Here is a 14242-nt window from a genome sequence, read left to right as displayed (position 1 = left end):
GCTTGTTTACTGTTCTACTGCATCTGTACTGCCTGCAATATTACCACCATCAACCACACGCCAGTTGTAGCATCAAGCTATTTTCTGGTGCCGTTACTGCTGCTCATATATTCATACCACCTGTATTTCACTATCTCTTCGCCGAACTAGTGCACCTATACATCTGACAAGTGTATTAGGTGTGTTGGGGACACAAGATACTTCTTGCTTTGTGGTTGCAGGGTTGCATGAGAGGGATATCTTTGACCTCTTCCTCCCTGAGTTCGATAAACCTTGGGTGATCCACTTAAGGGAAAACTTGCTGCTGTTCTACAAACCTCTGCTCTTGGAGGCCCAACACTGTCTACAGGAAAAGGAGTGTGCGTAGACATCAAGCACTTTTCTGGCGCCGTTGCCGGGGAGGAAAGGTAAAAGGTACTCACACTCCGGATCTCGGCAACTAAGCTATTTTCCGGCGCCGTTGTAAGTACTCGAAGCTATTTCCTTTAGATCCTACAATTGCATCTTTTTGTTTCTTGTTTTACACTAGTTTGGCATAATGGAAAGCAACATGGAGCTTTTTATTCTTTTTCCTGAGTTAAGACATGGATGGTTTGATGCAAAAATTAAAAAAACCATGGAACATATTAGTATGAACACTTTGAATACCATTGTTGCTAATGATATGGAAAATTCTAAGCTTGGGGAAGCTCGTTTTGATGAGCATGATATTTTTAGTCCGCCAAGCATTGAAGAGAAAATTTTCTTTGATGATACTCTGCCTCCTATTTATGATGATTATAATGATAGTAGTCTTTTGGTACCGCCTGTTGTGGAGGATAAATTTGATTATGATTACAATATGCCTCCTATATTTGATGATGAGAATAATAATGATAGCTACTTTGTTGAATTTGCTCCCACTACAATTAATAAGAATGACTATGCTTATGATGGGAGTAGTAATAATTTTATGCATGAGACTCATGATAAGAATGTTGCATTTGATAGTTATATTGTTGAGTTTTCTCATGATGCTACTGAAAATCTTTATGAGAGAGGAAAATATGGTTGTAGAAATTTTCATGTTACTAAAACACCACTCTATGTGCTGAAATTTTTGAAACTACACTTGTTTTATCTTCCTATGCTTGTCACTTTGCTATTCATGAACTTGTTCATTTACAAGATTCCTATGCATAGGAAGCATGTTAGACTTAAAATTGTTTTGAATTTGCCTCTTGATGCTCTCTTTTGCTTCAAATACTATTTCTTGCGAGTGCATCATTAAAACTGCTGAGCCCATCTTAATGGCTATAAAGAAAGAACTTCTTGGGAGATAACCCATGTGTTTATTTTGCTACAGTACTTTTATTTTATATTTGTGTCTTGGAAGTTGTTACTACTGTAGCAACCTCTCCTTATCTTAGTTTTGTTGCATTGTTGTGCCAAGTAAAGTCATTGATAGTAAGGTTCATACTAGATTTGGATTACTGCGCAGAAACAAATTTCTTGCTGTCACAAATCTGGGCCTAATTCTCTGTAGGTAACTCAGAAAATTCTGCCAATTTACGTGAGTGATCCTCAGATATGTACGCAACTTTCATTCAATTTGAGAATTTTCATTTGAGCAAGTCTGGTGCCTCAATAAAATTCGTCTTTACGGACTGTTCTGTTTTGACAGATTCTTCCTTTTATTTCGCATTGCCTCTTTTGCTATGTGGGATGGATTTCTTTGTTCCATTAACTTCCAGTAGCTTTGAGCAATGTCCAGAAGTGTTAAGAATGATTGTGTCACCTCTGAACATGTGAGTTTTTGATTATGCACTAACCCTCTAATGAGTTTGTTTCGAGTTTGGTGTGGAGGAAGTTTTCAAGGGTCAAGAGAGGAGGATGATGCAATATGATCAAGAAGAGTGAAAGCTCTAAGCTTGGGGATGCGCCGGTGGTTCATCCCTGCATATTTCAAAAAGACTCAAGCATCTAAGCTTGGGGATGCCCAAGGCATCCCCTTCTTCATCGACAAATTATTAGGTCACTTCTCTTGAAACTATATTTTTATTCGGTCACATCTTATGTACTTTACTTGGAGCGTCTGTATGTTTTTGTTTTTGTTTTTGTTTGAATAAATGCTTGTGTGGGAGAGAGACACGCTCCGCTGGTTCATATGAACACATGTGTTCTTAGCTTTTAATTTTCATGGCGAAGGTTGAAACTGCTTCGTTCATTGTTATATGATTGGAAACGGGAAATGCTACATGTAGTAATTGGTGGAATGTCTTGAATAATTTGATACTTGGCAATTGTTGTGCTCATGTTTAAGCTCTTGCATCATATACTTTGCACCTATTAATGAAGAAATACATAGAGCTTGCATAAATTTGGTTTGCATAATTGGTCTCTCTAAGGTCTAGATAATTTCTAGTAAGGGTCGAACAACAAGGAAGACAGTGTAGAGTCTTATAATACTTGCAATATGTTTTTATGTGAGTTTTGCTGTACCGGTTCATACTTGTGTTTGTTTCAAATAACCTTGCTAGCCTAAACCTTGTATCGAGAGGGAATACTTCTCATTCATCCAAAATCCTTGAACCAACCACTATGCCATTTGTGTCCACCGTACCTACCTACTACATGGTATTTCTCCGCCATTCCAAAGTAAATTGCTTGAGTACTACCTTTAAACAATTTAAAATTTATCACCTCTGATTTGTGTCAATGTTTTATAGCTCATGAGGAAGTATGTGGTGTTTATCTTTCAATCTTGTTGGGCAACTTTCACCAATGGACTAGTGGCTTCATCCGCTTATCCAATAATTTTGCAAAAAGAGCTGGCAATGGGATTCCCAGTCCCAAATTAACTAACCTTCATAATGTTACAAAAATAGACACTCCTCCATGGTATGTGATTGTTGGACGGCACCCGAGGATTCGGTTAGCCATGGCTTGAGAAAGCAAAGGTGGGGAGGAGTGTCATCTAAATAAAACTAAAATAAAAAGGCACTCCTTCATGGTATGAGATTGTTAAGTGTGCACCCGACGATTCGGTTAGCCATGGTTTGTGAAAGCAAAGGTTGGAAGGAGTGCCACCCAAAAATAAAAATGTCTAATGGGAGCCGCTCTTTGAAGGTTTGTCTGGCAAGGGGGTTAGAGTGCCCACTACCATTCGTTGACAACAACAAACACCTCTCAAAATTTACTTTTATGCTCTCTTTATGTTTTCAAAATCAAAGCTCTAGCACAAATATAGCAATCAATGCTTCCCTCTACGAAGGGCCTTTCTTCTACTTTTATGTTGAGTCAGTTCACCTACTTCTTTCTGTCTTAGAAGCAAACACATGTGTTAACTGTGCATTGATTCTTACATGCTTGCATATTTGCATTCATCATATTACTTTGCATTGACAATTATCCATGAGATATGCATGTTGAAAGTTGAAAGCAACTACTGAAACTTAATCTTCCTTTGTGTTGCCTCAATGCCTTTATTTAGAATCTATTGCTTTATGAGTTAACTCTTATGCAAGACTTATTGATGCTTGTCTTGAAAGTACTATTCATGAAAAGTCTTTGCTATATGATTCAGTTGTTTAATCATTGTCTTTACCATTGATTTGAATCGCTGCATTCATCTCATATGCTTTACAATAGTATGATTAAGATCATGTTGGTAGCATGTCACTTCAGAAATTATCTTTGTTATCGTTTACCTACTCGAGGACGAGTAGGAACTAAGCTTGGGGATGCTGATACGTCTCCAACGTATCGATAATTTCTGATGTTCCATGCTTGTTTTATGATAATACCTACATGTTTTGTTCACACTTTATATCATTTTTATGCGTTTTCCGGAACTAACCTATTGACGAGATGCCGAAGTGCCAGTTCCTATTTTCTGCTGTTTTTGGTTTCAGAAATCCTAGTAAGAAAATATTCTCGGAATTGGACAAAATCAACGCCCAGCATCTTAGAATTCCACGAAGCTTCCAGAACACCCGAGAGCCACCAGAGGGGGGCCACAGGGCCACTAGATGACAGGCTGGCGCGGCCCAGGCCTTGGCCGCGCCGCCCTATGGTGTCACCACCTCGTCAGCCTTCCGACTCCGCCTCTTCGCCTATATAAAGGTCCCGGACCTAAATCTTCGATACGGAAAAGCCACGGTATGAGAAACCATCCAGAGCCGCCGCCATCGCGTAGCCAAGATCTGGGGGACAGGAGTCTCTGTTCCGGCACGCCGCCGGGACGGGGAAGTGCCCCCGAAAGGCTTCTCCATCGACACCGCTGCCATCTCCACCGCCATCTTCATCACCGTTGCTGTCTCCCATGAGGAGGGAGTAGTTCTCCATCGAGGCTAAGGGCTGTACCGGTAGCTATGTGGTTAATCTCTCTCCTATGTACTTCAATACAATGATCTCATGAGCTGCCTACATGATTGAGATTCATATGAGTTTTGTATCACTATTCATCTATGTGCTACTCTAGTGATGTTATTAAAGTACTCTATTCCTCCTGCACGGTGTAATGGTGACAGTGTGTGCATCGTGTAGTACTTGGCGTAGGTTATGATTGTAATCTCTTGTAGATTATGAAGTTAACTATTGCTATGATAGTATTGATGTGATATATGCCTCCTTCATAGTGTGATGGTGACAGTGTGCATGCTATGTTAGTACTTGGTTTAGTTGTGTTGATCTATCGTGCACTCTAAGGTTATTTAAACATGAATATCGAATATTGTGGAGCTTGTTAACTCCGGCATTGAGGGTTCGTGTAATCCTACGCAATTGGTGGTGTTCATCATCCAACAAAAGAGTGTAGAGTATAGCATTTATCTATTCTGTTATGTGATCAATGTTGAGAGTGTCCACTAGTGAAAGTATAATCCCTAGGCCTTGTTTCTAAATACTGCAATCATCGCTTGTTTACTGTTCTACTGCATCTGTACTGCCTGCAATATTACCACCATCAACCACACGCCAGTTGTAGCATCAAGCTATTTTCTGGTGCCGTTACTACTGCTCATATATATTCATACCACATGTATTTCACTATCTCTTCGCCGAACTAGTGCACCTATACATCTGACAAATGTATTAGGTGTGTTGGGGACACAAGAGACTTCTTACTGTGTGGTTGCAGGGTTGCATGAGAGGGATATCTTTGACCTCTTCCTCCCTGAGTTCGATAAACCTTGGGTGATCCACTTAAGGGAAAACTTGCTGCTGTTCTACAAACCTCTGCTCTTGGAGGCCCAACACTGTCTACAGGAAAAGGAGTGTGCGTAGACATCAGCCTTGTTTCCAAATATCGAATCACCGTTTATTTACTATTCTACTGCATGTTTACTTGCTGCCATACTTATTTCAGATTGTTATTACCACTCATATTCATCCATATCACTTGCATCTTACTATCTCTTCGCCGAACTAGTGCACCTATACATCTGACAAGTGTATTAGGTGTGTTGGGGACACAAGAGACTTCTTGTATCGTAATTGCAGGGTTGCTTGAGAGGGATATCTTTGACCTCTACCTCCCTGAGTTTGATAAACCTTGGGTGATTCACTTAAGGGAAACTTGCTGCTGTTCTACAAACCTCTGCTCTTGGAGGCCCAACACTGTCTACAGGAATAGAAGCATGCGTAGACATCAAGCTATTTTTTGGCGCCGTTGCCGGTGAGGTAAGGTAAAAGGTATTCACATCCTCCGACTACTAAGCTATTTCCTAGCACTGTTCTCGGTGTGTGAGTGCTCGAAGCTATTTCCTTTAGATCCTGCAATTGCATCTTTTTGTTTCTTGTTTTTATTTCACTAGTTAGGCCTAATGGAAAACAACAAAAATATTAGAGATCTTTATAGTATTTATCTTGAGTTAGGACATGAGGTGTTTGAAGAGAAAATTAAAAAACCTATGGAACTTTATATGCATGCTAATGTCAATGTTATTAGTATGAACTAGCTGGGTGGCCCGCGCAATTTGCGCGGCTAGTATAGTGTATTTTCTCCTTCTTGATATCATGTTTTTGAACAATTTAAGAGAAAAAAAGATGCAATTCTCTCACATATTTTCATCAATGTGATAATTGTTTTCCACATGTGATAGATACTTAAACCCAGGTAACTTCATCTTTTAGTCTACCGAGTTGTGTTATGCAGTAGAGGATTCTAATATACGACATGCCTTATTTCCTCAAACTCCATCAATCAATTTTGTCTCATCGCCCATGCAGTAATTTTTCCATGTCTACAAAAGAAAAACAAATATTAGCGATGTACCAACTGGATTCATTAGCTACTTTCCCTACTAACGGTGCCACTTCTTTTTCAAGCTCATTAATTACAGTATATATATCAAGTAGAATTGTTGTATTTAATTTATTATTATGATAGAATAGAGATGGAAAAGTTATATGTTCTTGGCTTTCATACGTAAGGTATAATTAGTTATTAAGGTTATAAATAAAATATTATGTATGGTTGAAAGTTTTATATTTTATTATTATTGTGCTCTCTATATGTTTATGTCTCAACTTACCTTAAATCTTAACCTATTTTTAGCTTTTAACCCGCACTTAATTCGACAACCATGAATATTTTAATATGTTTTTGTCACCTATTTGTTATAACATCCTCTATATTTTTATGCTATCCACATAAACTTCTCGTTTATCTTAACATATCTCCCTATAGTAAATTTTCTACAGTAATTTATGAAAAGCTTGATTAGACATACTACGACTTAATCATGTAGAACTTGTGCTTCTTAAAAGGTTAGCGCGGAAGATTTGTGGAAAAAAAGTTTAAATTAGTATCTTTAATGAAATATTGTACCCCTCCATTATGAACTACTATTTTTTTATAAGGTTACGCAATATAAAATGTTTTTCGTGAAATAGTGAGCTTCTCCTTCTTACTTCATTACAAAATGTCTCAGTATTTCCCCCTCCAACTATTTCACATGTTTATAGGAGAGCTCAATACCAATAATCATGTTAATTTTGTTGAACTCAAGATCTACGAACAATTGTTCATTTTGAGCAAACAAAATGAAAGCAAGAAGTAAACTCTACCTGCCATCCCCCAGAAGAGTTAACTGAAATCAGATTATTACGTAGTCCACAAACCACTATTATCCAAAATATCTAATGCCTGCAAAATAAAGAACAGAAAAATGTATAAGTATAATGTTTTACCTGAACAGAGGCACTGAGCCACCGAGGCTGTAAGCATTACTTGTTGTTTCCAGCGTAGATGGCAAGCAGAGTAGAAGTAATTTTGTGTTCTTTTGCCAAAAATATCGGTAGTAGTTTTCATCTGCAAGTGCGGTACTTTTCTGTGCAGCATACCAAGCAAAATAAGATTGTTATGGAATTAGTGGCATCATTCATGGAGGGATTTAAATAACGGTTAGAAACTCTACGTATAAAAACTTATATTTAAAAACATGGAGATATCTTTGTCGGAGCGAGATCAACATTGTCTCTTTCATGCGACACAGAGGCCGCCGGTGTAGGCGCTGACGCCAGAGACGGACCAGATGTCGTAGGTCTGGTCGGGACTGCCTTCTCCACCATGCCATCCTCATCCCGGTTGAACTGATCTATGTACACCGCTGGCCACACCGCAGCGGCGAAGCCGAGGTTGCCCCTGACTGCAACTTCGTGGTACAATTGGACGACGATCTTTGGGCTGAGGTCCTTCCATCGCGCCGGGTTGTGCATCATGTACGTGTTGAGCTCAAACCAGGGCCGGGGTCGCCCAGACCGATGTCATGTCGATGTCATGTCGCAGAGCTTCCACTGATCCTAACCATCTCCAGGTCCGCTGACATGTTGCTTCTCGCCAGATTTACATCAGACTTGTAGTAGACCTTAGTACCCATAAATCTTTGTGTATTCGGCAGTTCGTCGGGCGCTGAACTCTGAAAAAGGTCTAATTAACCAAAATAAGCCATAATACTTGCTCGATTAAGTTAGTTTCTTTCTGATTGCTGTGTATGTGGTGCACAACCCAATTAATCTGAATGGCACCACGACAAACAATACCCAAAGTTTGGTGCTCCCTCCGTCCCATCAAAAAGTTATCTATATTCAGATACATCTAAATTATGATAAATTTTAGATAATTTTTGAGAAAAGAGGGAGTACCAAATTGTATCTGTAGTACATATGAAACCAACACACGGTCACCTATTGACATATGCATGCAAAAGAACAGTCTGGGAACACGGACGGGGAGGATCTAGAACTGACCTTGAATTGTAGTGATTTGCTTACTCCTCCCGTTGTTCTTGTATATCAAGATCAATGAACTCGGTCGGGAGCTCGCGATTGTAGCCTTCGATACGTAATTCTTCTGCTGTTAGGAAGGAAGAGAGAGAGCAGTCAGCCGTCAAGATCTACGACGTGCACAAAACCTGCAAAAGCGCTGGCTACCACCGCTGCGATGGGTTGATCATCTGGACAAAAGAACACAAATCACTACAGCCGAGACAATCAGCCGTCTAGATCTACAGCATGCACTACCTGAAATCGCTGCCAAGAGTTTGATCGATCTGGACAAAATAAGAACACTCAAATCGTGTCAAGCGAGGAAGCAATCTACTATGGAGATCTACAAAATAAGAACAAAAATCATGTGAAGAGAGAGCAATCAGCTATCATGATCTACAATATGCACAACCTGCAGAAGGTGTTGGTTGGCACCGCTGCCAAGATCGATCTGGACAAAGGAAGAAAATTCACTTTTGTGCAATCGCGAAACAGAGAGAGATTAGCAACGGCGGCGGCCGCATGAGAGGAAGGATTACGTGAGCATTGTTGGCGTGTCTGACTTGTACTAGTAAGTTTGCACGTGCCATGCACGTCTCGGCTAATATGAACCTAATGTAATAGAAAAAATAGAACAATGAATGTTCTTTTGAGATAAATACATAATGGTCTACTTTAACAATCGAAAGGATGTCATCAAAATTATAAGCTCCAGCGTGGCAGCGTAGCCGGTGAGAGAGATCAAGAGAACAAAGAATAGCATGGATCTTTGTGGTAATTGATGTAAGCGCATATTAATGTTCTTTTCTCACAACACCAACTTGTAAAATGTATTAATGTAAGCGCATATCACAGACCGGGCAGACTGATCTTAATTAGTTTCAGCTCGGGGCCTGTGGTCCGTACGCATGCATATACATATTTATTTGTGGGCATGCACCCTGTGAAGCACCAATGATAAATCATGATGCCAAGTGCTAAACTATAGAGTGCTATTCTGAAACAAGTAGCTATATGAGCACATGCAAGGTTGCGTGGTGGTGCTTTCTACCAAATCGCCTATGATAAAACAACGTAATTTGCAACGTGGAATATCTAAAAGACATGTACTTAGGGACGTGCAGGGGACGGATACTAAGATACTCCATGACTCCAAGCAGATACATAAATTCTGCTACGCCATACTGGCACAACATGTTAAAAAAAAACTCCGGAAAAGAGGACTTGTGTATTCACGGGCGGAGCCAGCAGTGGGTCGAGGCAGGTCGGCCGACCCGGCTCAATATTTGGCAAAAAAAAATTACCTACAGGCTAACTCTGTCACGACCAGACCAGAGGAATTAGGAGTCGCGCGTCTCCCCATCCCCGAGTCCGCGCCCAGACGCCAGATACAGCGCCCGCGCCGCCGCCGCCCAGGCCGCCGCCCAAGCCGCCGCCCAGGCGCAGCCAGGCCGCCGGTCGCCCCCTCCCTGTCTCGCCGGTCGCCCCTCCCCGCCGGACCGCCGGTCGCCGCCTCCTCGTCTCGCCGGTCGCCCCCTCCCCATCTGGCCAAGCTGCTCGACCCGCTGTGGCTCCATCCCCCCTGCACGCCTCGCTCTGCTCCGCCTCCATCTCCAATTCCCCATGGACGCCGAAGAGGAATCACGCAAAAGGGCACGCATAGAGGTTGATTTTTCCCCTATATTGAGTTTTGCTGTCTATGTGTCTACTAATTAGCAGTATGCTTACATTTTATTTTCGTTTTCAATGTTGTAGGCAAATATTCCTGAAATCTTTGATCTAGAAAATGTTGTTGGGGATCCTGGACTTCGTAGACCAATTGAGGAATTTGGTACCCCTGAAATCAGAGATAAAATGAGATGGCATATTTATCGAGAGGCCGCAATCGTTTAATTGGTCATAATTTTCCCAAAGGTCCCGATAGGCGGTCATTTCTAGATGCATGGTATGCTAAGTATGATTGGTTAGAGTATAGTGTTGAGAAAAAGGCTGCATTTTGTTTCCATTGTTTTCTTTTCAAATCTTCAAGCAATAGTAACCACTTTGGATATGATGTTTTCACAAAGACGGGGTTTTCAAATTGGAAGAAAGCCTCGGAAATCTTCAAGACTCATATAGGTGGACCAAGTAGCATTCACAACAATGCAAGAAATAGTTGTGAAGATTTCCGAAATAAGAAGCAAAGTGTGGCATATGCTATTGTTTCTCATGAAGAACAATCACATATTAAATATGAGATTCGTTTGAGGGCTGTTTTGGGTGTTGTCAGATTTCTACTTGAACAAGGTCTAGCTTTCCGTGGGCACGACGAGTCTAGCACTTCATTGAACAAGGGCAATTTCCGTGAGTTGTTGGATTGGTATGGTGCAAGATGCAAGGATGTAGCCGATGTGATTAATGAGAATGCTCCTGGCAATTGTCAATTGACATCTCCTGAAATCCAAAAAGATATAGTGCAAGCATGTGCAGAAGAGGTTACACAAGTCATTATGAGCGAGCTCGGAAATTCTGGTTTCTCTCTACTTGTTGATGAGTCTCGTGATGTATCGGTTAAAGAGCAAATGGCCGTGATGGTGAGGTGAGCTTGGACATTCCTTTTTCTCTCAAGTATCATACTCTCACAAACTACATTATCATACTCTCACAAACTGAACTTATATGTTATTGCTTGTAGATTTGTGAACCAAAAAGGAGAGATCATGGAAAGATTGCTTGGTGTTGATCATGTTCTTGATACTAGATCGGCTTCTTTGAAAAGTAATCTAGATGCAATGTTTCTTAAACATAATTTGTCAATGTCTAGATTAAGAGGTCAAGGATATGATGGTGCCTCTAATATGCGGGGTGAGCTACATGGTTTGAAAACATTGATATTGGCTGACAACCCTCATGCTTTTTATGTGCATTGTTTTGCCCACCAACTTCAATTGGTTGTTGTGGCGGTTGTGAAAAATGTTCTGCCAGTTGGTCAGTTCTTTGGTCACTTGAACAAGATTGTTCTTATGGTTAGTGCTTGTACACAATTGCAATTTGCAAATAGTTGTCTTCAAATGTTTGTCTACGTATCAATTCTAATTTCTAAATGCACATATTTTGTAGGTGAGTGCCTCTTGTAGAAAGAAAGATGCATTGTTGCAAGCGCATCATGACCGTATGGTAGCACAGCTAGAGAGTGGGGAGATCTCATCGGGTAGAGGCCAAAATCAAGAGACAAGTTTAACAAGACCAGGTGATACTCGATGGGGATCACACCATAAAACTCTAGTTCGTATTCAACTAATGTGGGATTCAGTCATTGAAGCGCTATGCAGTGTTTCTCATGATGGGACAGATGCCGAGGAGAAAGGTGTGGCTTCAGGTTATATCATATACATGGAAATCTTTGAATTTGTTATTATCTTGCATTTGATGATTCGACTGCTTGGTTTAACCAATGGTTTGTCAAACGCATTGCAATCCAAAGATCAGAATATAGTGAGCGCCATGAATATGATTGTCTCAGTGAAAAATGCATTGCAGAAATTGAGAGATGATGGATGGGGGCCTCTATTGCTTGCTGCTACTAAGTTCTGTGGTGGAAGAAATATTACAATACCGAATATGGATGATAACATTGCAGCTAGGGGTTATCCAAGGAGCTCACGCAAGATGGTTACTTGCTTGCATCATTACAAGGTAGAAATCTTCAATGAGGTGCTTGATAGAAACATAGTTGAGATGAATCATAGATTTTCTGAAGCTTCTACACGCCTATTATTGTGCACTGCATGCCTTGATCCTAGAGACTCATTCAGCAACTTTGATAATGATATGCTAGTTGAGCTTGCAACCATGTACTCTGCTGATTTCTCTTCATATGATTGTTCTCTATTGGTTGATGAACTGGACATATATGTTGATGTGATGAAGAGAAGTTCTGATTTCATAGCTTGTGACAGTTTGAGTGATCTTGCTCTCAAGTTAGTTCAGAAGAGATACCATGAGACCTTTCCATTGGTATACCGCCTTATTACACTTGCTTTGACACTACCTGTGGCAACAGCATCAGTTGAGAGGGTTTTCTCGGCGATGAATATTATAAAATCATCTCTTCGGAACAAGATAGGGGATGATTGACTCAATGATTTGATGATTTGCTATGTTGAGAAAGATATATTTGCCAAAATTGACGACAAGAAGATTATGCTACGTTTCCATTCCTACAACAACCGTAGAGGTCATCTTCCTCGGGGCTTTCGTCTTCCAAGCTTAGATGCAACTTAATGGTATGATACTATCTTATCAAAATGTAGCTCTATTTTGTTGTTCTTCTTCTTTATAGTCATTTTGTTGTTGTACTTGATGAAATATGCAAATTGAATCTATTTGGACCTCTTTTGTTGAATACATTTTCCCTTTTCTGTCAAAAAAATTTTTAGAGCTTAGTTTCGACCCCCCTCATTTCAATTCCTGGCTCCGCCACTGTGTGTATTTATCCCGAAACAACAATAATACCTCAATATTTTTCAGTAGTCTTGAAATCGTGCAAAACAGAATTCGTAATCTACGAATATAGATACACAGTTAATGGAGAATAATAGACTCAACTCTTACATGACAATATGAACAAAAAGGATCTCTTCGAGCTATAAATGATCAGCTTCAGTAACATAAGTACATCCTAGTTCAGAGACTGTTGTTGGCTTGATGGTAAATTTACCTGAACCATTTCTTCATATGTGAACCGCTACTTATTGCTAGTAACATGAGTATTAGAAAACTTATTGCTTTCTGTTACTTAAGGCCTCTCCTAGAACAACCAAAAGAGCAAAGGAGATAATATTAGTATTTATGCTCCAAACACAATCAAGATATAACAAGCAGGTTCATCACCTGAATGAACCGTAACCTTGGGTTAACAAAACGGTAATCATCATAAACACTACCCTTTCTGCAGATTCATTCTCCTAACTTAGTGTGATAACAAATTCACTCCCAAACAATATAGGAAAGACAGAAAACAGAGGAATGTAAGGTGTTACTAACTTCAGTATTTACAACAATATGAAACCATTTGAGAAATGTAGAATCTCTCTAGGTGTCGTTAACTTCAAAATAGATGTAAAAAGACACAAAGAACACAACTATCATATCCTGCAATGGAGAATAAGCCCAATATAGGAAGTGGAAGATGGCACAACAATAGATTCTTCTTCCTATGACCTGTGTAATGCAATCTGTATTATATTAAATCAGGTATGCAAATCCTGTCTAAAATAAGTGTCACTACTTTGTCTACATACAAATGTATCCTGTAGGCCCTTGGCTCCAGCCATTGCCCACAGTGTCGCTTCCTCGTTGATCTTGGCAAGCAAGCTCTGAAGTATAAATTAAACTTAAGCATAGCACAACTTAGTAGGAACAATTTGGTGCAGAACTAATAGAGAAGGTAAAAGGAACATAACACTGTATATTGTACTTGCATGAGCAAATGGTTGCAGATAAAACATACGCTATTGTGGAATTCCACTCGAAAATCATTGCACCGGACTGCAATACTATTAACCATGTATTAATTAGCTACTCGTACAAATTTCCGAAGCTCATTGAAGAAGAAAAGATCTGAACCTTCTATTTGTTAGATTGATTTGAAAGCTCAGATAAGATATATACCACACAATATATGGAGAGAGCAATTCGTGCGACATGGTAACTCACCTTCGAGACCTACTAATTCCCTGGGAACTCCTACATGTATTGTAGCTTTGGCTGGGAAATCACGGTCTTCAGGTTAGCCTATCAAAAATGGCCTTCAGGTGGTTCAGTAGAAAATGGCTAATGAAGAAGTCAATTGGTACATCAAAATGAACACCCGCGTTCGATCCAAATAGAACAGAGCACACATGTATGGATACAAATCCGAATTTGTGAATGATGTAGTTCAAAAAGTGTAAGCAAGTGCTAGCTGTGGAGTTGTGCCGTGGTTAATCTACAATACGGAATAAGAACTCAC

At 40.0% G+C, this 14242-nt stretch overlaps 1 protein-coding gene across 1 annotated transcript; it reads left to right on the top strand.

The window, feature by feature from the left end:
* Positions 1-11733: 11733 nt before the first annotated feature.
* Positions 11734-12366, top strand: LOC127314893 (uncharacterized). Its single transcript, XM_071824119.1, has one exon. It carries the CDS (start codon positions 11734-11736, stop codon positions 12364-12366), a length of 633 nt encoding a protein of 210 aa, XP_071680220.1.
* The last annotated feature ends 1876 nt before the right edge of the window (positions 12367-14242 follow it).

The sequence above is a fragment of the Lolium perenne genome, chromosome 7 (assembly GCF_019359855.2).
Source record: "Lolium perenne isolate Kyuss_39 chromosome 7, Kyuss_2.0, whole genome shotgun sequence".
Classification (NCBI taxonomy): domain Eukaryota; kingdom Viridiplantae; phylum Streptophyta; class Magnoliopsida; order Poales; family Poaceae; genus Lolium; species Lolium perenne.
The sequence above is the reverse complement of the archived record's forward strand: the minus strand, read 5'-3'. Positions and strand labels throughout refer to the sequence as shown.

Bases quoted from the DNA above. Each gene is read 5' to 3' on its own strand.
- LOC127314893 (XM_071824119.1), top strand. From the start codon at position 11,734: ATGAATATGATTGTCTCAGTGAAAAATGCATTGCAGAAATTGAGAGAT.